We start from the raw sequence: 23,189 nt of genomic DNA on the forward strand, positions 1-23,189 counted from the left end.
CTCAGCTTCCTGGGCTCTTTGAGGAGATGGAGAGAGGGAAAAAAGTATTTCTGGCCAGGTTTGGCACTCTGAGGCACTGAAAGGTAAAACAACTCTGATTTGGGGCCCTTTGGGGAAAACTATCCCCTTCCTGGGATTGTGACCTTAAAAGTGACGGCGATCGCTGCCTCCTCATTCAGCCTCGAGTCTGAGCAGAGGTGCCTGCTGGAAAGCCCGGAGTCAGGTGCCTGTTCAATATCAGCTGCCAAATATTTTTTACGGGGTTGCTTCTGGCTGCTTCGTACCTATGATATCGTCTTGCCGAGGTCCCTTGGTACTTTCAGGAGCCAGCACGGAACTCCCAGGTCTCCAGGCTTCCAGAGGTGTCTGCCCATCTCTGCTCATTGCATAGCGCAAAGAGGATCCTAATTTAGGCAGGCTGACTCACCCAGCCAGAGCTGGGGCCTGACTTTTTACATGCTGCAGTGCCTTAGGTAGGTGGTCTGAATATGGCCCTAAATAAATAAATAAAAACATAGCATGACTTTATCAGACACATTGAAAGAACAACTTCTCTAAGCATTTGTAGGCTTGAGGCCAAAGTATTCACTCCTCAGATTTTCAGCGTGCTGGTTTTATGTGGTGTCATTGCTGGACAGATACTATGAACTATAAATATATTTTTATGCTTGTGTTTTTGCAAGTAAAGCCTAAATGGCTGGGAGGGGGTGCTTGACCCTGCATTCAGAGCAGCACAAAGAACAGAGGAGGAAACAGGCTGAAAGACACTGCACAGGAGAGACAAGGGGGTCTCAGTCTTCGCAACACAGTCGGGGCTTCTGCTTGAAATGCAATTCGTCGCCTCCATTGCTGTCCCACTGCCATCACAAACATGGGCTGAGTATTATAGTGCATTCCTGAATATAATAATAATGATGATGATGATGATGATAATAATAATAATAATAAATTTTATTTATTTTTCTTATCCACCCTTCCAATCCCAGGTAGTCATTAGTTTGTAGTGTATTTCTGGCCAGGAGAGCAGTTTAGTTAAACCTTCTGATCACTGGGATGCTTTTCTTACAGAAGAGCCAGATTCCCTACCTTTTCCCTTGGCCCAGGGCCTGGGAACCCGAGGCCATCCATCGGACCTCGGTCTCTCCGTTGGCAGCTCTGCGTAACTTGTCACAGAGACAGCCTGAGTGCAGTTTTTGCACATGATGAATATGGATCTTTGCTGCATCTGGCAGGCTGCAACAATGAATGCAGAAGACTGTCATTAATAGATAATAAAAGCAGAAAGCAACATTAATGGGAATAAGCTTTTCTTTTACTGGGACTGATTATTATTTTTTGTTCTTGGCCTGTGACTAGATCAAGCTGCAAATAACAGCTACCAACGCTGTGTGCACGCATGTGTTTTGTTATTGGCTGGTTTTTAATCTGGAATATTTAACCATGATATCTTCAAAGTGCGATTGTGTCATACATTCTCATACACTAATAGATTTCAAAGATGAAGAGCCTTGCTGCTTTATGTTTAGTCATGCCTTCATCTATAAATTTATGGCAGTATTATGGTTTAATGAATTGAACAAGTCCCAGAACAACAACAACAATGCTTTTTTGTTTGAATTTAGATATTGCATACTTTGTTCTTCAAACGAATAATAAAACCAATATGTTTCTTTAGTGGTAAACTTCAGGCTAACTTCATCTCACATTACTAATCAAGTACTCAAGGATGTGTGTGTGCACATATACATGTGTGTGCGTGCGTGTGGTAAACAGGCGCTTTCAGTCGTGGTGCTAGACATAGGCTGAACATTCGTATTCTGATAACGATAGGCAAACCTCCGAGAACAGATGGAGCAGAGTTCAGCACAAAGGTTTAATCCTATCAGGATGATTCCTGTATGGCCATCTGGATAATCCGGCGCACAAATTCAGTGCCTGTTAAAAATACAGCGTAGGCCAAGATTAGCGTCACAGATTTTCCACTAGACTTGTTCATATTTGACTTTATGATTCTCAGACTCCAGAAAATTGCATTAGAGAGCAGCCTGTGATTTGTGAAAGAAATCAGACAAGGAATAAGAACTCTTAGGGTACTTGAATTTCCCTTGAAGAAACTGGATTACAGGCACTCCCCGTCCCTGCCACAACTGCTTTGTGTTTCTACGCGGGTTGTTCTGTTTCTGAAAGACGATTACTGCGAGCTCTCTGTTGTGGGCAGACTTTCTCAATTCTCCTGAACAAAGAGACTTCAGCTAACAATTAATTTTAGTTGGGGCTCTTGTTTTTATCAGGGTGAAATAAATTCTTTGTTTGCTGTAGAATCCATCTCAGGTGAACTTCTGATTGTTGCGCTATATAATATAGTGGAGGGTTCAACTGATTTTGGGGGGTGGAGTTCTCGTTTTTCCTTTGTGATAGTGAAAGATTCCATAAAAGTTTAATTGATACTAATATTTAGTTTGGGGGAGTGAGAATTTAGATTCAGATTGGACTCTACGTTGCATCTAGAATAGTTTCTGTGTATCGTTGACTAAACCTTGCCAGTGTGGCCATAACATACCAGCGTATGTCTGAGCATCAAGGCTTGCTGATGCTGAACTTTTTACACCTTGTAGGGATGGGATGCTGTGGCGTCGGAGCTTTTATCTAGTCCTGTGTTCTGACTCTAGAGAGATTTGCTGTGAGAGATTTACAGTTCTGTTAAGGTACTGGTGGAAAATAAAAGAGAGAAAATGAGACCAGGGTGATGGTGAAACAAAACATGAATTTGGAAATAGCACCCACCTGCCCTTCTGTTAGGTTGGGATTCAGCAAAACAGTAAACTACAGGGTTAACATTAAGCAAATGACTGGTTCCATCCTATAAAATGCTTTGCTGGTTCAGGAGCTTAGCAGCAGTGAAGGGCCAGTCAGTTAAATTAAGTAGGTTTTGGGATATGCAAACAATGCAGCAATGTTTATTTTGACAAACTTTTAGGGTTGATTTATATTACACATTTTGTGCTTCCATTTGCAAGGTTGCCTTCATCCTCACCCAGAAATTGCATCAGTGCAACTATTTTTAAACTTTAGTGCACTTAAACAGATGCAGTCTCCTTTCTGGACGTGCTTATTGTTTTTAAAATAGTCATATTGGCTTAGCGGGGCTCCGTAACTTCATCAGTGGAAGTTGAATCAGTAAGAAGCCATTGAAATTGAAACGGGAGAGGCATATAGGATTTTTTCACTGTTTTACTAACAAAGCTTTTCAAGTCCACAGTCAGATAAAACGGTGCAATCCCATGCGTATATCACACTGTAGTCCCCTGTATGCTCTTGCCTTTGGCTTCCCATCTTTTAGGAACACTGTTCTTGCGCCTTGGCAAGTGACCCCATGGGACAGAGGAAAGAATGAAGAAATTGAGGTGCAGTAATTGGGGGGCTCATAGTAAAGCATTTGTCTTGCTTGGGGTCCAAATGTGCCTGTCCATCCCCGAGGGAGGAGAGCACGCTGCAGCAGTCACTGGTTTGGTGCTTGGGTCTGAGCAAACCTGTCCCCAGTTGTGGAGCTGGAAGTGCTGCCGATATTTGATTGATAGGCCCTATGAGATATTCCTGGATGTGCTGTTTCTTCTCCTGATTCAGTGTGTGTACATCCCCTGTGCAACCCAGCTGCCCAAGATAACGGAGACCACGCCAGTGCTGGAGCTGAGCAGCTGCCTTGGTTTAGGCAGAGCTATGTTTGGCCGAGGCCGCCCGCAACAGTTTCTTTATCGCTGACTCAAAATGAAAATCTTCCAACTTTGGGGCAAAAATAATGAATGCAAAACTTACAGCTTAAAATCTACTTGAAATTTCCTTGAAATAAAAAATCAGAACAGTGTGTCAAAAAAATTTCACAATAAAATTGTTAGGCTTCTTGAAATATATATATATATATATATAAAATATATACATTTAGAGAGAGAGCGCGCATGTATTTCTTCATGAATAATAATACATGTATTACATATTTATATATATATTAATATTTTGGCTGAACCTATATATTGAATTTAACCAAATTTTTAGGTGTTTTTGCAACATTGAGTTTTTCTTGGGGAATTTATTATTTGCCAAACAAACATGACAGAGCTCTCTTTTGGAGGTCAAGTTTTACCGACGTGCAGTGAGATGCTAAGGACTCTTACTGTTTTATTAATTTTTGGAAAGCAGGACGTACCTCCTAAAGTAAAAAACAAACAAGCAAAAAACCCCCAGAACTTCCTCTGTGATGTGAAAGGGTTTAAAACAATGAATGAAAATGCATTTCTTGCAACCCTATAGAGATAACTAAATTATTATTTTTATGGAAATATTTTAAGTAAAATACACAGCAGACTTTTCTGTAACACATCTCATTATTCAGGATTGCCTCCTTTTTCCATGCAGTCATTTTTCAGGCAGTGATCAACAACTGGGAGCTTTGCAAATCATTAAGGAAACAGAAACACAGAGGACTCCATGAAATGTAACTTTGCTAGCTGAGGCGTCAGCAAGGGTAAAAGAGAAACACTGGCTTAAGTATTGATTGTAGGTGGAATATTATCGCAGGTAATTTACGTTTTCAATTCCCATTAATGGGAACTAAGCATCCAAAATGTTAGGCAGAAAATCACAGCCAGCACCTTTAATTTCACTACCTGAGAACAGAAACAAAGGCAACCTTCTCTCCCTTCCCCCATCCTGGAGGGATCGCACGGCATGCGTATTTTTGGTTCGGTGATTTTACCCAGTGCAGACGTCATGAAGAAGCAGGAGGAGGTTGCCATTTTTGGCGGGGTGTTGTAATCTGTAAAGCTTGCAAATGGTAAGTCCCGAATATCAAGGTGCTGTGAAGGAGGGAGCTGGGAAGGGGGAGCAGGGCATCACATCCTTGTGCCTGCATTGCATAAAGCTGTGTGAGTTATCTTCTGGAGAGGGAAACCTCTGCTACCCTGTTTCCTGCACAGCAGCTGCTTATTGTCAGGAGAGAATAGGGAGGGAGCAGGCTGCGATATGAAAAAGGAAAGCAGGAAGATCATCACTTTACTAAGATAAACAGCAAACGCATTGTTTAGCTTAAGAGTGAAGATTTAATGCTCCAGTACAATATGTAAAAATTCTGCCACATTCCCTTTCCCTGAAGTGTCTATGACTAAGCCTTTGGGCTGGTCCTGCGGACTTTTCCCATCCAGGCTGGTTTGGTAAACTTCAGTTGCTTGTGCTGGATACAGCACCACACGCTAGACTGGAATGGTACCATCGCATGGGCACACAAACTTTTTAGGGTTCACACTTTCAGCATACCCAAAGTAGGTGAGCCGATGATGACAACTCCTGCTTCTCAGAAATGAGAATATTATTTCTGAAAAAAAAAAAAAAAAGAAAAAAACAACAAAAAACCAAACCACCAAACCAAAACAACCCAACTCCCCCCCCCCCCCCCCCCCCCCCCAATATTTGGTTTGTTCTCTCAAACTGGCAAATTGTGGAAAAATGATAATTTTCAGTTCTGAAAAAAAAAACCCCACTCCTCCCATGATAAAATTGATCTGTTAAAGTGCTTAATGTGGAAAATCCACAGTAAACAATGATGAATGGAATAACCCTTCCCCCCCTGTATAACACCTATGTAAATCTATAATTTGAGAAGGGAAGAAATAATGTTTTTCTCCCCTTTTAAGGAGAAACATACACCTTGCCAAACTAAAAATGTTGATCAAAAAGGCCTTGAGCATCCCAACAAGTGCTGTGCACCTTTAGCTTAGGAAAGGAATTTCAGCTCAGACCGTTCCTGGGCACTGCCTTGCCCAGAGTCACAAACGCCGCGTGATTTCAATAGCTATGAGGTACCTGAGGGAAGAGCTACACCAGATGACATAAAAATGCTGTAGAAATCCCCGAGTTAGCACTGAGTCACTGCTCCATTTGACTCCCTGCAACACTGAGTAGACATAGCAGCCCGGTTCCTGAAATCAGCATATCGGCATGAGTACGTCGGCTCTGCCCCTGCTAGTTCTCGTGTCAGGCTGGATGAGCTCTGTGCTGCACAGGGTGGTCTACATGTAACCCAAGTGTTTTTCAAAATGGGAAACCCAGTTCTTTATACATTACATAGTTCTTGGCAGGTTTGCACAGAGCACTGCCCAACTAGCTTAAAAAATCTAGTTCCTTGTTCTGCAACTTCTTCGGCTGGGTTTTTAAGCACTTACTTAAGTGGTTTGTTGAATCACAACTTCAATAAGTCATGGTTTTGAGTGCTTGAAACTGATTTGGCTTGATATTCTGAAAAACGGTAGTTTGGCAAAAGCATTTAACAGGTTGCAGGATCAGAACCATAAACTGTGGGTTAATCTGTGGCTCATTTATATATTTAGCCTGGAATTAGGTTTTACCCAAGAAAAAAAAGGCAAACTAAATCAAACTCCAGATATTTTCACTACTTCCTCTACGATGAGACATCAATTCCCTGTTCCTCTGAATTCCCAGTTTTAACTACCTTTACGCAACTCTCCTGGCGTGTCACTGTCCTCTTAAAGAGAAGAAAAATAAAAGCACGTACCCCATCATTTAAACTCCTGTTGTGATGCAGCAACTGTTGTCAGAGCCTCATCTATGGAATAATGGAGGATGAAACCACACTTCATGATAAAAACTGCAGGCGAGGTCATTCTTACAGTCACCAGCACAAACTGGATATTAATCATAAAGCAAATACATTTCAGAAGCTAAATAAGAGCAGTCCCAGAGCCCTGCTGATAGCTGTGCATCCCACTAATTCACCTCAGTGAACATTTACCTCTAAGCTCAATTAACCCTTATATACTAAGGCCACCCATAAACTTTGTGGTAAATATGTTGGGGTTTTTTTTCCCCTCCAGCCTCTGTTTTCTATCAATGGAATAGGTCATTTCTGTTGGAGGATAAAACGCTATCTCTGTTTATAAACGCAGGTCCCTAATTAAGAATATGAGATGTCCAGCGTGTGTTTGTGAGGGACTTGAATTAGTAGCTCGTTGATTCTGTAAATTCAGATGTTCAGTGCTCCTGAGGGCATCTGCTATTTCTTCTGTCTTCAGGTGCTATTTGAGGCAGATAGAAATGCTCTGGAGGCAGATGCACAGTGATGTGGGGGAGACGGATTTCCTAGTGCAATTGCCTGTGCACAAAGTTAGTTGTTAAACATGTACAAGAAGCTATGAGGAGGTGTTATTGCTGTTGTTTTGTTATTATTATTATTGTTATTAGTATTATTAGTACCGTTATTATTCTCCCTTCCAAGCATTGTTCAGAGGCAAATTGGAAATGCGGTAATTAGGCCCTGACTGGTAGTGTAGTACTAGTGTCCTGAGCCAAAGTTCAACGCCCTGAAATGAAATTTAAACCAATTAATCTGTTAGATTTTTATCGCTTGTCCGTGTTTTCTCAGCAATTCCCTCAGCACGCGGCCTTTGATCAACTCTCATACAAAAGCTAAAATGTGTGCCTGCTGCTAGCAAGATGGGGCTGACATTAACATGGCACTCATAAAACAATCAGAGCAGTGAAGCCCTCAAACAGACAGGGCATAGTAATATTTAATAAAAGCGCACACATAATCTTCAGAATTAGCATTTTGTGCCTTGCAGTACCTTTGGGAGAAGAGCTTTTATTTGTGGAGTGATCATTATTATAACAAAGAAGAGCTACCTAATAATTTCCACTTTAACTCTGCAATATGCCACGAGCATTTCTGAACCATTATGCTAAACTGTGGCGGGGTAATCATTTTATTGTCACAGTTTGAAGGAAGAAAAATCCCCTGTATATCAGTAGCTAGGGGAGTACGGGAACACAGGAACACAGTGACACACATAACACACAATGAAAAACTTTTCCTTTTTTGCTACCCGTGTGCTGAAGTTGGTACCTACCGTCCTTTGTATGGAAGGTGATAAGATTTTAACAATGTATACTCTGAGAAAAAAATGAATATTTCAGAAGAACATTGTTTCTCTTGAAAGTCATTAAGGCTTTTGCTCATAAATCCTCAAAATGTATCAATAGAGCCCTTAGCATTGAAGTCCATGGCAAAATTCCCATTGGCTTCGCTAAGTTTGGGATTGCAGTGCCTCCCTCTAACATCTCTATCTGTTAACTCAAACCGCCGGAGCAGCACAATGAAACATGTCAGATGTTAACACTGATTTGCCTTGATATTATGCAAAGAAGGAGAGCAGCTCATTAAGGCTCATAACCGTTAGGCCGTTTCAGCAGGTGGAGGATGTGGCCACATCACCTTCAGCAAGGAGCTGCAAGGTCCGTGCCTGCAGTCGGAGGGGTAATATTTAGTTTTTCCTCAGTCCAATGACTGTTCTGAAAACATGCGGCAAATGTAGTACACTCGCGGTAGAGTCTTAAAAATCTTATCTGATAGTTAGGCTACAAAACTCTTTTGGTTCTGGTTGTAGCTGGCTGCCAGCTGTTCATTAAAAAAAAATGTTTATATGTGTAAGAATGTGTAATTATTCTTTTTTATTATAATTCTTCTCTAGACTTAAAGTCCATTCATGTTATCAATCATGTACGCTTCATTGCCTTTATTATCTAAAGTCCTTCACTGCATTTTTTTTATCAGGGAAGTTTGAGACTTCAACTAAAATCTCTTTTTCTACAGAAAAACATACATTTTATGTAACTTTTTCATATTTGTTTTAAAAACACCATCTTAGAAATGATGCTTTGCTGTTACAGAAGGGCATGTGAAGTGATAATATTTTGAAACAAAATATTTTGTTTTTCTTGGAAACATTAAAAAGTGTTATAGTTAATTCCAGATAGAGATTCTGGAACTTTGCACTCTGCAAAAAGATGTTCTGTACTTCAGTTTCTCTTGTGACCAAAACAAAATGTAGAAAAATCAAGGTCTCCAATGAAAAGATTGTTCTGCCTAGCTCTGTTTTTCTAGGGTTGCACAGAAGTAAACACCTTCCAGACAGCGCTTTGAAGTTGCCAAAATGATTAACAGAAGAAATATGAAGAGCTGAGGGCCTGAGCTGGCCAGACATTTGTACCAGGGGCATAAATAGAGCTGAGGTCATTGCCTTGCCCCGCTCCCAGCGTTACCTGTGGTGACGCTGGCAAATGGGACCCGATCCTGCCATCCTCCTTCCTGGTGCTCCAAGGAAAGGGCCTGGGAAGGGCCAGGTTTTAGTAAGGCCAATGTCCCAAACGACACTGGCTGTTGCAAATATGTCATTGTATAAACAGGTTTTGTGCCTTCAAAAACAGGTAGCAGTCTGGATGCCTCCCGCAGCACGTCTCCTTGGGCTTCCTCGGGGTGCAGCCCTTCAGCGCAGCTTCCCTGGCAGGGCAGCACCTTCGTGCAGCCCTTCCAGACTTTACAGATGCTAGCATTTCAAGATAAGAGAAGCTGTGTGGGGAAAGTTGGGAAGTCCACTGGTTTTTGTGACTGGTCCCAAGGGAAAATAATGCCCTGAAATCTTTCGGGAATGCATAGCGCTCTCGCTGCTGCTCAGGTAGCTCCCGCAAAGGGTGCCAACCTGCCCTGCTTATTAAATCACCACGTCCTGACTTCTCCTCCTCAGAGGAGATGTCCTGGGCTATTGCCAGCAGTTTGTGAGGCACTGATTCAGCACAATTGCTACATATTTAAATAAAATTACACGTGCGAGTGGTCACATTGACTTTGTGGGTGAGAGTGTCCCAGTGAACAACCCACAGCCCCGGTGCAGCCCAAGGACCTGAGTGTCTGCTTGAAGTCCCCCTGGCTGCCCCGGGACTTGGCACGTAGCTGATACTAAGCACATACATGTATAGAGTATCAGAAGCGAACACATGAGGCAGCACAGACAGTGCAGCACCTTGCTCTTCGGGGAGCGATGTAGGTATCGCAAAGAACATCCCAAGATAAAGAGTAAGACCTTTAGTGGGGACCTGTAACTGCAGAACAGTATCTTGCATTCATTTTAAAGATGAATTGAATCTATGATTTTGAAGCCTGCATATGTTTTCTGTTAATGGCTTATGGTCTCAAACAGTTTTTATTCACTGGTGTTTAGGAAAAAATGTTGTTTGTAGTCTTTAAGAAAAGTAGCTCATTCTCTGACACATGGGAAACTGATTATCTTCGGGTTTTATTGTGGGGTGTGTGTGTCCACAATCAACTGGAAATACTGGAAAGGGTGTAATTTGGAAATTATTTTAATTTTTATTTATGAAAAAGTTCGATTCTGTGAAAGGGCTAGATGGCATTTTGAAAAGCTGCTTTCACTGTAAATCCATTGCTGTGAGCTCAGCTGAAAGGAAAGCATTTGGTTTTGGACTTTGCAATGGTTTTTATGCACAGTTTTATGCAAGTAACTTGAATCCAAATTAAACATATTGAAGTTACTTCTGTGTGCGCGCTACATTTTCGTGACGGTAATGTTAGGATGTTTCTTTTGTTAGCTCATGTAAAAGTTAATGGCTGTGCTCTGCCAAGTTTGGAGTAGGGTAATGATTTTTTTTTTTGCCTGCATGTTTGTGTTTTTCACTGGAGCTGGCATCCCCGTCAGCTTAAGTAGTGGAAAAGTTTGTGCCTGACACAACCTTTTGTAGGTAGGGACGGGGTCTGTATGCATGCGTTCCATCACCGGTGGTGCGAGTCTGTCGCAGCGCCCACAGAAACACTCGCTGCCGAGGGTGACTCAACAGCTCCCGTTCCAGCTCCCTCCGGCTTCCCAGCTCCACACCCACCCACCCTGCCCGGGGGCTGGGAGGAAGGAGCTCCTCATCAGCCTTACCGACTCTCCCAGTTAGCTCCAACCACCAGAACTTCGCTAAATAATCACGAAGATGCACAGGCTCTCTTTAGCACTCTATGTCTGGAGCATTTCAAAGTAGGCTTCTGTGAATGAATCAATTTACTGTCTTTACAATTAGAAGGATGTAGGGCAGGGGCTGTGCCACTCCACGGCCACATTGAGTAATTCATGGGTGCAAGGGTGTTGTCCTGGATGGTGCTAACACATGGGTGGCTTTCACACCCCGTCTTCCTAGTAAATCCTTACCTGATGAAGTGCCTGAGCGCTCTCCCTTGAGTATATCATCAAATAGTCAAAGTTACAAACCGAATTAGCAGCTCAGCCAGCCTTTTGACCAAGTAGTAATTCACAGCCAAATGCCAGCAACCCTAGAAGAGGTATATATGCAGATATATATATATGCAGCTAACGAAGTCCTGCTGATTGACACCTGATTGACATTGCAGAATCAGCGTGGGCAATGGCAGCCCTTCGTGTGTTTTCAGTGGAGCCAGCCTCTTCTCTCTGCTGAGGACTGGGTTCGTATCTAAAGGAAAGAATCTTTCTTTTCAACATTGAGGTTGACTGGTGGAGTTTTGCTGCTCCTTAAAGAATCTGTTTTTCATGGCTAATGAAATTGTTGAGGTACCCACTTTACTTAAAATGTTATCTAACGGTATGGTGTCATATTTTCACCTCATGCTGTATTAGCGAGAAGTTGGTGGCATTTGGGATGGAGTTGCTTCTTTTCATTAACCTGTATGACCACCCCGACACTCCACAGCTGAGAGTTACCCAGGGCTTTTTGTCTTATTCAGGTTATTTTTACAGCAATGTTATTCCTGTTGCTTCAGCACAGTTAAATTCTGATGCACTCTGGTACTGCAGTGGCGGAGAATCAGTATGTGGGTCTTTACATTACCCTATCCCACCAATATATAAAGTTGAGCATGCTTCCACTTATATAGTCTTAAACCAGAAGATCTTACACCAAGATTTGAGCTTACTACCTTGAGCAGTGCTTGAGTTTTCAACATCCTCTCAGGAGGCACTTAGTATATACGAGGCCAAGAAAGTGGCTAGTGAAAGCGGGGATAGACTCTATGAATATGGCAGAATGCATCGCACACGCTTCCTAATTATCCAGTAGATGCAACATAACTGGAATGACCAGATTGCAGGGCTGTAGGGTTTGGTTCTGGTTTTTTTTTTTTTTCTGTAGTAGCCAGAGCATTAAGCAGGGCAGGGTAGTTTAATACTAGAACAACCTGGACCTGATTGCAGAAGAGTTAAGGAAATGCTGAGGGTTGCACCCTTTTCTGTTTAGCCAATATTTTCCATAATATTTATAGCAGTTTCCCTGATGAATTTAGGTTATGATGGATAATAAAGCAAGCTCACTGGAGATTGTTTTAACTCAGGTAGTGCACATTTCATATAGAATAAAGATAGGGATTTGTCCTGATTTCCAGTTGGTCTCTGCCCATCATGCTGTGATTTTTTTGTTAATGTAGGCTTAAAAAAGTTAATTTTTTCAATGCAGATAACAAAACCAAACAGAAATTAACTGAGAAAAAATGCTTCCAAAGATACAGTTTGAGGTCATGCACATGTACTAGAAAGAACGTGATTGCTGAAATCTTTGTGTTAGTAAGGGGGGAAAATGAAAGCGCCTTTTATTTTATTTTTCTCAAGTCTTCTGTCATTAAAATCTGGTTCTAACAGCAGAATACTTCTCTTTTTCATGTGTGTTGAAAAGCAGCTACACCATGTATCAAAGCCATCAGTCCAAGTGAAGGATGGACTACAGGAGGTGCCACTGTCATCATCATAGGAGACAATTTCTTTGATGGGTTACAGGTCATATTCGGCACCATGCTGGTTTGGAGTGAGGTAGGTGTTGTCTGAACGGTAATGTCTAATAGCTTTGTCTAGCTTATAGCTAGCCTGTCCTTTTTCTATGCCACATGCTAAATCAGCAACAAATGTTCAGATGTGAATCCTTTCCTCGTTCAGTTTTATGAAAATAATTAGTCAAATTTACCTGTGGCAGAAATCCATTATAGCCAGGGGATTTGCATATCCTCTCACTGGCCCAGAATTTAGCTCAGTGCCTTTTATTCCAAGAAAAGGGAAGGATAAATGCCCGTGTGAATAATTCTGCATTTAGCACTACAATAGCTAAGGGCCCACAGGAAACAAATGTTTAGGTGATCCTGCTTTCCAGGGAAACTGGCTGCTTGTAGCTGCAATCTCCACCTCATTGAGCTGCAGAAATTCAGCGCCTCTGAATAGCATATCCTTAAAGTGTAGGTGCTTGGTGTAAGTACCATCTGCATAATAGCAGCGAAATACACAGTATTGTATCCACAGTGGAAAATACAGACTCATCATACCTAGCGGGGGCCTCTGTAGTTTCACAGTAACCCTTTTTCTGTTTCTTATCCATTTTTTGCTGTTGCTCTTCCTCCCAGTTTCTTAAACCCTCTCTTCTCCTGGCACATAATTAAATGTGGAGTCCGATATTCCCCAAAAGCCTGCGGAAAGTTAAAACCCGGGAAGCATCACCCGAAGGGCCACTTCCAGAGCGCAGCGCCATAGAAGTCGGGGCAGAGTTCCCACTGGCTTCACTGGCACAGGAAGGCGGCTCCAAGGAAAGGTTTACATTTTACATATATGGCTTTCCAAAAGCATTTTGGACGTTTTATAAGAAATAGTTATTTTCCTGATTTTAATACTGAAATAAACATGCTAACAGACAAACCAGCATCTCTGAAATAGCTATACAATGCTTACCCAGTGACGTAAGGATCTTCTGATGCTTTGCCTTATATCCTATAAATATTAAATCAACATTATAGCTTAATTCATATCCAGCACAGTCCCCCTACTGATTCCGTTGCACATATGGCAGCAGTTTTTCCATATGAAGAGTATCCTCTAATGTCCTTCATGGGCTTCACTATTCTCTCTCTCTCTCATCCTTCCACTTGAGGACAAGAGTGGATGAAAGGGCATTCCAGGAAAGGAGATGTATTAAATGAGCCCTATTCTGAAGCCCTTATGTGATCATGAAAGTGCCCCCTGGGTCCCGTGTAAGCATTTTGTGTGTTAGGATTGAAGCCATTATGGCTACAGACGTTTAACAGGGAAAGGTGAAGAGGCTGGGAGGAAAGTGCTCTGATTTTGGTGCTGCAGAATTGGGTCTTTCATTATAAAACTTGATTCTATTTATTAGTGGAAGACATTAATTGGCAATTTCTAACCTCAGGAGAGTGAGTGCTGGTCAAAACACTGTTGCTGATGGTTGCAAGGCGTTGTCATAAAATTAATAATGTTAGAGGGGGTCCAGACCAAAGTCAGTCTGTTGTGAATGCTCTAACGGGCTGCAAGTTGGCTTCGAGTGAAAACTGCTTCACTGTCTCTCCTTTACAGAATTGCTTCTCAGTTTCAGAACCTATGAGAGCAGCAGAAAATCCTATAGGGGAAAAGAAATGATTTCTAAAAGAAGCAGACAGACATGATAAACAAGTGCAGAAATGCATGAGCTGTCTGAGTGATCCCTAAATAATAGTGATCTATAAATAATTCAAATTACACATACTAGCCACATATGAAGTACAAAATAAGTTCTTTCATTTGCCTTCCCATTTCTAAAAATGTCTAGTGCATTTTCAGTACCCAGGGAGAATATTTTTGTTTTACTTTAATAAAATGTGGAATTGAATTGTTGATCTTCAGACCTGGAGCAGGTTCATCCTGAGTTGCCAGTCAGGCCCCGTTTGGAGCAAACCTGGCCAGGTTATTTTGCCATTGAATTCAAGAAGAATTTTCAAGTTCATCCTGTTATTTCATGGATCCAAAGAAAACATGATTTTTAACTGTAGAAAATCCAAAGCAAAACTCGATAGGTGGAAACTAAAGAAAAAAGTGTGAGTCTTGCAGAGCATTTTCACATGGATTTTTCTAGCTTCACTTTCAGTTGTAATCGCAGGTGGTTTGGGGGATGAAGTCTAATATTTAAATTAAGCATCATTTTGCCACATACTTTGCATGGGACCTTGGGCAAGTCACATAATCTGCTTAAAGTTCAATTCCCTTTCTCTAACATAGTAATAAGATTAGTCACCTTCTTTGGAGAGGTGCTGTGAAGATAATTATCATAACGGTCCTATATTACTCAGATTTTATTACAGCAAAATCCATGTAAGTACCTGAGATGCATGGATATTTAAAATATAAATCCTACCACAGTTCAGAAGCAAAGCTAAAAGCCAAAAAAAAATATCGTTCGTTTTAAGGGTGAATTTGTTGCTGTCAAGCAGCATATGTTATATATAATTTGAAATGTAAATAATATATTTTTAATTTATTTTACATGTATTCAAGTTTTGTAATTGAAATATTTATATGCTTGAAATGGAGTTGACTGTGTTAAAAAAGGAGGCTTAAAATGGTTTCTGAAACACATATTTATTATTTAAACATATATTTTAGCTGTAAACACTCTAACATAATTACAACCTTTCTCAGCCAGGGAGAACTAAATAAAAACTTAATTTGTCACATTAATTTCGTGCAGAAATGCAGATACCCTAAGCCAGTAGGTTCAATTAATCCTTAACTCCCATATTGCTTTATAAAAATTACTTTAAAAGCCCTTGATATTTTTAGAATACAGCAAAATGGGCCATTTAATGCCTTTTTTTTTTCAAGGGACATTCGTAACTGACAGGCAAACGGCATTGGTATATCGTGTGCACATGCTGAATCTGGACAGACAACTCCCAGCAAATAGTCGGTTTGCCAGATAGACTCTGCCTTTCTGTTTGTCCAGCCACAAACAGATGGAGTTGTTATTTGCAGGTTTTTGCCCAGCGTTCTGGGGCTGTGTGTTGTTGCAAATATTCAAAATCTGAGCTGCTGATAAAAATCCTCTCTTGTTTCTCTCTCTTATTGGGGGGCTGAAACTCCAGGAGTCGAGTTTCAGGGCAAATACACGATTGTGAAGACAAAATTAGTTTCTTATAAATATTCCACAATATTTGCTTAAAATGAACTATTTCTTCAAACATTTTCCTGCCAAGAACATTCCTCCAGCTGTACAGAGTCAGCTGGAAACAACTTCTTTTTCTTTTATATTAAGAAAAGATGAAGCACTGAAACATCAGTTCTTTTACCTTTGTACAGCACAAAAACAGAGGATGATTTTTTGGTTTGGCATTTTTGTTTTTTTTTAATGCTGCTGAATCAAATTCTGTGACACAGTTTTTTATTTTGCTTTTTATGTTTATTATTGATTTTGGAAGTCTCTGTTTCTCAGTGCTTATTTTGGAGGTTTGACTCATTTTAAAAAAATCAGTAGGCACCCTCTTTTTGAATACCAAGGCTTATTAAGCAACATCTGGATGTCCAGAATTGAGGCATGCAAAGTCACTGGTAATTTTAAAAAGTATAGGTATCTCAAGGGTCCGGTTCTAGCTGAAAGCTGTCATTACCTTCAGTTGGTGGGATTTTTCTTCATTGCTGTCCTAATGGTCCTCTTCACACAGAGTCCAAGTTAAATTTATGACTGATTGTCACCATTTCCCTAACCACAAACCAGAGCTCAAGCATGCAAAAATAAACTAGTGACTCAGATTAATGACATCTCCTTATAAAATGTCACTTTTAAAAAAAGAAAGTAACCTGGCACTCTGAAGAGTGTGAAATGATGCTGTATCACACAAGAATGTCTAGAATATATTAGCAAACCACAGAAAGAGGCTTGTTGTACACACTCAAACCAAATGTGTTTTGGATTTTGAAGGACACGCTCCTCCCTCCATTCTGAAGGTTTCTAACTCAGGTTTTAATGCAATCCACAGCATGTCCCAACTGACATGTCAGAGTTTATATCAAACAGCTAGTGCAGTTGCAAGTATCAGACCAATTCACTTGAAAAATCCCTTGGGAGAAAGGGTCCAGTTGCCAGTTTTATGTCCAGCTCCAGATCTCAATTAGCCAAATGCTGGAATGGAAGAGGAAGCTGGATCTGGGATTTTGGCTGGTGCGTTCATCTCCAAATCACAGGTTAATGCCTTGCGCAAGATTTACATTTAAAAAATGTGTTCAGAAATGTACGTAACTAATATTTACGAATTCTTAGCTCTTGGCATGCCATTGCTATGGTTGTTATGAAGTCTGTTAACGCACCGAGAGTTCCCACCTGAGGTTATGACATAGAAATGGCCATATGGCGTCAGACATGGAGGTTCATCTAGCTCAGCATCTCGTGTTTGGTGCTGGGCAATGACAGATGTCTATAAAAACAACAGGATGAGCATGTAGCTCTGCTTTGCCAGAACACTCTACCAGCCTCCAGCAGTTTGCGGCTCAGAGGCTTCCACAAGTGGTGTCTTTACTTTTAATATCCCTTAATGCTAATAATTCACCTTTTCCAGGTGCTTTACGTACAAATATGAGACAGACTATGCCTTGAAGGTACAGGCTATGCCAGTATGAAAGGAGAAAACATGCTAGGAAAAGGTGGAATCCACATTCCCAAGGTCAGGCCATAGGTTGACAGGGTAGATGGGAAAACGTCCCATAATCCTGGAGTTATTGAAGTCAGGGGCAGATTTGCTCTTGCTGTGGGTGGGCCTGGAATACCCAGACCCGTGCAGCACCCATTGGGTCACTCGGATTGCAAAACGGAGTTAGGGCAATTCGGAGAGCTGGTCCTGGTCTGTAATGCAGATCCTGGCAGCACTAGGGAATCAGAGTTTGAGACCAAAGGTGAGGTTCAGAGGGCAGGTTTTGAAGTGCAGTGACGTTGTTTGTCCCTTAAAGACAATTTCTTGATATGACAGCAATACAGGGGACTACTGGTATGTAACCAAGCTAGCCAGTTCCTTTCTGTGTGCATGAGAACTGAAGGCTGACCCGGAACAAAGGTCCTTCCAGCTCGGCACTATATCCCTGACAGTGGTCAGTGGCAGATGCTAAGGAGAAAAAGCCAAAGGAAAAGGCACGTGTATTCTCCTGGTATACCTCCCAAGCTTTAGTTCTAGAGAAGAGAGGAGTAAAATATATCCCGAGTATCCTAAACCATAGGACTTCAGACATAATGTTCACCCTTTGGGAATGTGTGGGCGACATTATTGTATATTTGTGGTTTTAAACACAGTTAAACTTATTTACTTCAGAGCACAAAGGAAAACCAAACTGTTTGTGGAGAACAAACCAGGAAACTTGCTTAACTCTCCCCAGCTCTCTGTAACAATGGACCATAAATAGGTCAGACATTTCTTGGGAACCAGGGAAGATGAGTATTGGAAAATGCCACAAATTATGTTTAAAGAACATTAAAGTGGTGACAGACCAGTAAATGCTGGGAAATTCAAAGATACAACCAGAAGCTGCCTGTATAGCTCATGCCAGAATGGGGGTTGAGGGGTGCAAGGCACATGCTGATGTAGTAAGACTAGCATGTTAACCTTTACTGTTAAAATCCTTGGCTGTTTTTACAAATATTTTCCCCCTAAAAATGTCATGAAACTGTTCTCATCTCGCCAGTTCATCCAGTTAACTAGAACCACTTGAGGATGGGATTTATCTCAGCTGTGTTTGGCTGCCTACAGTTAAGCATCTAGTCTAAACTTGTCGTCTCGGTTCATTGGAGAAAGGTAGATGCTTCCAGAGAGCAGCTCATCCCAACGTGAGAGGTGTCTAAAGCACTGGAAATAAATTGCTATTTGGCAGGGCTTTCTGCCTCCACTGACTATCGAGGGTGTGTAGAGAACTGGTCTAGACTTTTAGGCTTTGGTCAGCCCAACTGTAAAACAGCCCAATTTAAGTAAAAGCAATCCTTGGAAGTTTGGGGTTTGGTTCTGGGGGTTTTGGTGTTTTTTTTGTTTTTTTTTTTTTTTACCCAGTTGATAGAGTAATTTAGAAAAAAGCCAGGTTTCTTTTACAAATAAATAAGTTTCTAAATCACCTGATTTCAAAGCAGAGCCTGAAAACGTGTTCTTTAGAGCTTACGAACAAAAGGCATCAATTCCTACATGACCATTTCTGAAATGACATACTTATGACTTCTATGGATCTGAATAACTTTTGGAGCATTTGGTGCTGGTAGTTTTGGTTTTAATCTTCAACTTGATTTAATATTAACTTTCTTATTTTAAATATGGAGAACTTCCTACTGTGTATGCCATTTCCCTCAGTAACACAGATGGCTCTCAGACAGACATTACTCTCCTGTGCTTTTTTAGTCCTGTGCCCTAAACAAAGAACGGGTTTGAAGTCTGATTTTTTGGTAGGACCTTACTACAATTTTGAAATATTTGGTTCCTAGTAAAAATAAAATTAGCTTTTTATTTAAAAAAAAAAAAATCTATTCCTGGATCCAGGACATGAGTCAACCAACAGCATAGAGCAGTTGACTGTCTGCATAGGATGCCCACGGTTTTGCCTGCTGTCAAGGCTGGTCGTGGTCTTGTTTGCCTCTCCAGAAGCGTGCTAATGTGCCACAGTCAGTTAGAGAAGGATTATCCATGTGGCAGAGCTGTCTCTTGGTTGCTGGACACAATCGTGTCACCTTTTCTATGTACCTCTTTTTACTGCTCTTGTCTGAGGGAGCATAATGAGCGAGAAGAGGACATTTCAGTGATGGGGAGGATGATGCTGTAGTTTCTGAGTGCAGCAGAGATTTGAGTTAACCTGCCATAAATTAGCGAACTCCTAGGTGGCTCTAATATTATTTTCTGGGACTGTGTTTTAAATCCAGTCCAGAATTCTGAAAGAAAAAAAATGGTCTAGAGCCTGGAAAGTGCAGCACTGACCCACCCCAACCTTTTGCGTTAAGAGGATCAGGATCCCCAGCCCCATTAGCAAGAAAGTTAAATTTGTCTACTTATTACTGTGTAAATCCACATCTGTAGGAGCCCTCTCAGATGTGTGTCCATCATTGCAGTGAAGGCTGACTGGAAGTGATAGTTAGATGGTTATATTTGGTATCTCTCTTTTGAGTGCTCTGATCATTTGCAAGGCAAGATCCAGCATCCTTCAGAAACCAAACTTTGCATTTCTGCAGTAATCAGTTATACCTCCACAAAATGAATAGAAAATTAAACCAGCAGCACATGGTGCTTTTGCGGTGCACAGATGTCAGCTGGGGACCAGTGTGCTTAAAAGCCTGCCCGGGCTTGGGCTGTGCAGTGAATCTCAGCCTGGGCTTGCCCTGTGCCATGTTCACACATGTAACTGCGTATCATCTATCAATGGGATTTGTTGGACACTGTCATGACCCCAGTGTTCACCTGAGCAAACATAGACATCCTGCTGCTGTAAGCTGAAGTTATTGCATTAAACCAGGGCTAATGCTTGTACTAGGAAGCAAGTGCCTGCCATGTATGAAAACAGAAATAATGTTGTTAGGGCTGAGAAGGAGACTGCTTGTAAATATTGTAGTCGCTGGCTTTTGTGTGGGTTTCATCAAGATTGTATTCAAACATTGACAGGTTAATTACATGTTTCAAAGCTTGTTTACTGTGATCTGAGAGGAAAGTGTTATTAAAGAAGTGTTCAGCATCTAACAGTGCTTTTTTTTCCCCTTTCTTCTCCCTTCTCAATGTTTTCCTCTAGCTGATTACTCCTCATGCCATCCGCGTACAGACGCCTCCGCGACATATCCCAGGGGTTGTAGAAGTCACATTGTCCTACAAGTCTAAGCAGTTTTGCAAGGGAACACCTGGAAGATTCATTTACACAGGTAAGGATGCTTTAGTACTAGATATAACGTGGAGAAATAGGGCAGGCAATATATCACGCTTGCTAGGGCTTCTGCTTTCATCATTAAAAGCTGTACTGTATTTTATTATTTTGGCTGAGCACGTCATTGAAGGTTCCAGTTTACGGCTGGATTTCAGAAATGGGTGACCGTAGAGATGAATCTGAAAACATACCAGTGTGGGATTTTTGTTTGCTTGTTTGTCCTCACGATGGGACATCTCTTTACCCAGGAGGGGGGAGGAAGGAGAGAAACAGATACTCCAGTACTTAAACAGAGGAAGAGTGTGAGCATAAAGAGCCAGACATACTCGTGCAATCACGAATCTGCCTTCCAAGAAGCGTCTTGCTAAATATTTCCATCTCATGTTGCCTGGCAAGTGTTGCAAATATTCAAAGCAGCAGCATGTTTGCCTGCCCATCTCTCCATAGCATACTTGTCTCTGGCTTCCAGGAAGGCTAAGTAGCTTTCACCCCAGCCGATGCTGCAGACATCGGGACTTGCAGTTTGTTTTGGGGTGGCATCCCACACTGAGACCACTAAGTTGAGTGGTTTGGCCTGAAGAATTATTAACAAAAAAACACGCGAGGACATTGAAGGTGCTGTCAATGTTAAATCCCTCTCAGCAGTGATAAGAATGGCCTGGGAAATAAATCAAGTAGCAGCCTAACTTTTTAAAAAGAATGTGTGTCATTGATTCCTTGGAAGGTACGCATGCTACAAGAATTAACGGCTTGGTCCAGGTTTTGATGTGCTTGTCCTTTTATGCGCTTGTTGTTCAACACAGACAGGACTACTTCTGTAACTGTTTGCCTGAACTGTGGTTTATCACAATCCAGTGCAATTCCTTTCCCCATTCTTGACTGCCCTGAAACTTTAAGAATAAGATATATCACAAATACTTGTGGCTACGAGGCATTCTGAATTTTCACTGGGCACATATATTGCTCCAGCTGTGAATGTACGCACAGGGACTCGAGGCAGAGGAGAGACTTCTGTGCTCCAGCTGGGTAGCAAAGCTCCATTTGATTTTTCTTAACGCTGAGCAAGTTGAACAAAGGTGCCTTATGAAGCTTTGTTGTCTTCTTCAAATACCCTCTCCCCTAGTTGGGATTATGCACTGGGTTTCTTTAAACTGGGTCTTAAAGGGTTCATATATTGCCTTGCTAGCTGAGCAGCAGGCGCATGTAGAGGCTCTGTGTATATATTGTGAGCATTATGATTTCAACAACGTGTGGGAAATTCATATATTGGACAATAACACACCATACCAAAAAAGTTATTTGGGGTTTGAATGTATCGGAACAAAAGAAAAAGCAAAGGGGCAAATTGCCAGTGTCTACCGCATGAAAGTGTCAGCCAGAGCTCTGGACAGTTTGACCATGAATCCTTTCCCTTCTCACTTTCTTACTCACAATAAGTTGTGCTGTCCTGCTTGTTGTCGAGCCAGCGGGGTGGCTGCATCTTGGGCTGGTGAAACACCAAGCATGCATGCAGAAGAAGAAGAAGAAAGGGAGGAAACCTGCCCGCCTTGACGTCGTGAAGAAATTTGGGGGGACTTCGTTTTGCGATTTAAATGTAAAAATGGCTTGGACCCATTTTGGTTTTGCTTTTCAGATCATCGTTAATTAGCTTTTCCAGTAAAAAGGAGGGCGGCAGTTTAGCCTGTCTGCCTAGAAGCAGATGGCTGAATGTGGAAATAAGGTGTCCCAGTAGACAGAGTGTTTCCATATATGCATTTTCAGGTTAGTGTTTAAAACACGTTATTTTTCATTCGATAAATGAAAGTTATGAAATACTAAACAAGAATGATAAAATCAAAGGTGATCAAATCCATGGACAATTCCCTTACTTATGCAGCTTTTATGGAGCTACGGTAGATACAGAAAAGCTATTGTGACTGAAATCGTACCTCAGACAATTTGCATTTTCCTTTTAGAGACAGCCTGAACTTAAATGTGGCTTTTTAGAAAGGACTAAATGAAACTAAAATAAAAACAATTAATGCATCCTGACCTTCAGAAGTGCCTTCCAGCCCTTTAAACAAAATGCAGGTTTAGTACACGCCTGCCGATTAGTTTTAGTTAATTGAAAATTATAGGATTGACCCAAGAGGAAAATTTTGTTTGCACTCCAATCACTTTTACAAATTAAGGAAAATTACCACAATTTTGTTTAGCTAAGGTTTCACACTGAGTTCACGAAATTAGCTCAGCCATCCCAACAAAGTCAGCACTTTGTTAGTGAGCACTAGAAAAAAACTAATAGTCTATGGTGTGTACAAACGAAGCATAGAAAAAGCTATGATGCTTTAGAGAACTAGGCCAAGTGTTTTTAATTAGGATTATTGGTTCATTGTAAGTTTTGAAGAACAATCAAACTAGCAGATTAGCTGTTTCTTTTAAAGCTAGAATTTCTTGCCATTCATTTTTCCCATGAGAACTTGTTTTAACTCCCACATAGCACTATTTTTTTTTCTTTTTTTTTTTTTTAACAAGGCCTGCAGGAAATGGACCAATTGGAAGTTGGGATACAGTAACATTCCCCAGCATCACTCCAGCCGATGGGAGCTTTTCACAATGTTCTTCAGTGAACTCAGTGTTCTGGAACATATTACAAAACCACAGAGGCCA

At 41.2% G+C, this 23,189-nt stretch overlaps 1 protein-coding gene across 5 annotated transcripts in view; it reads left to right on the forward strand.

Moving 5' to 3' along the window:
- EBF1 (EBF transcription factor 1) overlaps positions 1 to 23,189 on the forward strand; it is a 282,181-nt gene that overhangs the window by 197,166 nt on the left and 61,826 nt on the right. For 3 of the 5 annotated variants that reach the window (XM_087753702.1, XM_087753704.1, XM_087753707.1), the window contains exons 9-10: positions 12,544 to 12,677; positions 20,412 to 20,538. In XM_087753702.1, coding sequence (XP_087609828.1) covers positions 12,544 to 12,677; positions 20,412 to 20,538 — 261 coding nt within the window. The remainder of the gene's footprint in view (positions 1 to 12,543; positions 12,678 to 20,411; positions 20,539 to 23,189) is intronic. The other 2 variants (XM_087753703.1, XM_087753705.1) reach the window with 1 other exon arrangement.

Source organism: Nipponia nippon, unplaced genomic scaffold (genome assembly GCF_047370975.1).
Source record: "Nipponia nippon isolate SJK-2023a ecotype South Korea unplaced genomic scaffold, ASM4737097v1 scaffold_17, whole genome shotgun sequence".
Classification (NCBI taxonomy): Eukaryota; Metazoa; Chordata; class Aves; order Pelecaniformes; family Threskiornithidae; genus Nipponia; species Nipponia nippon.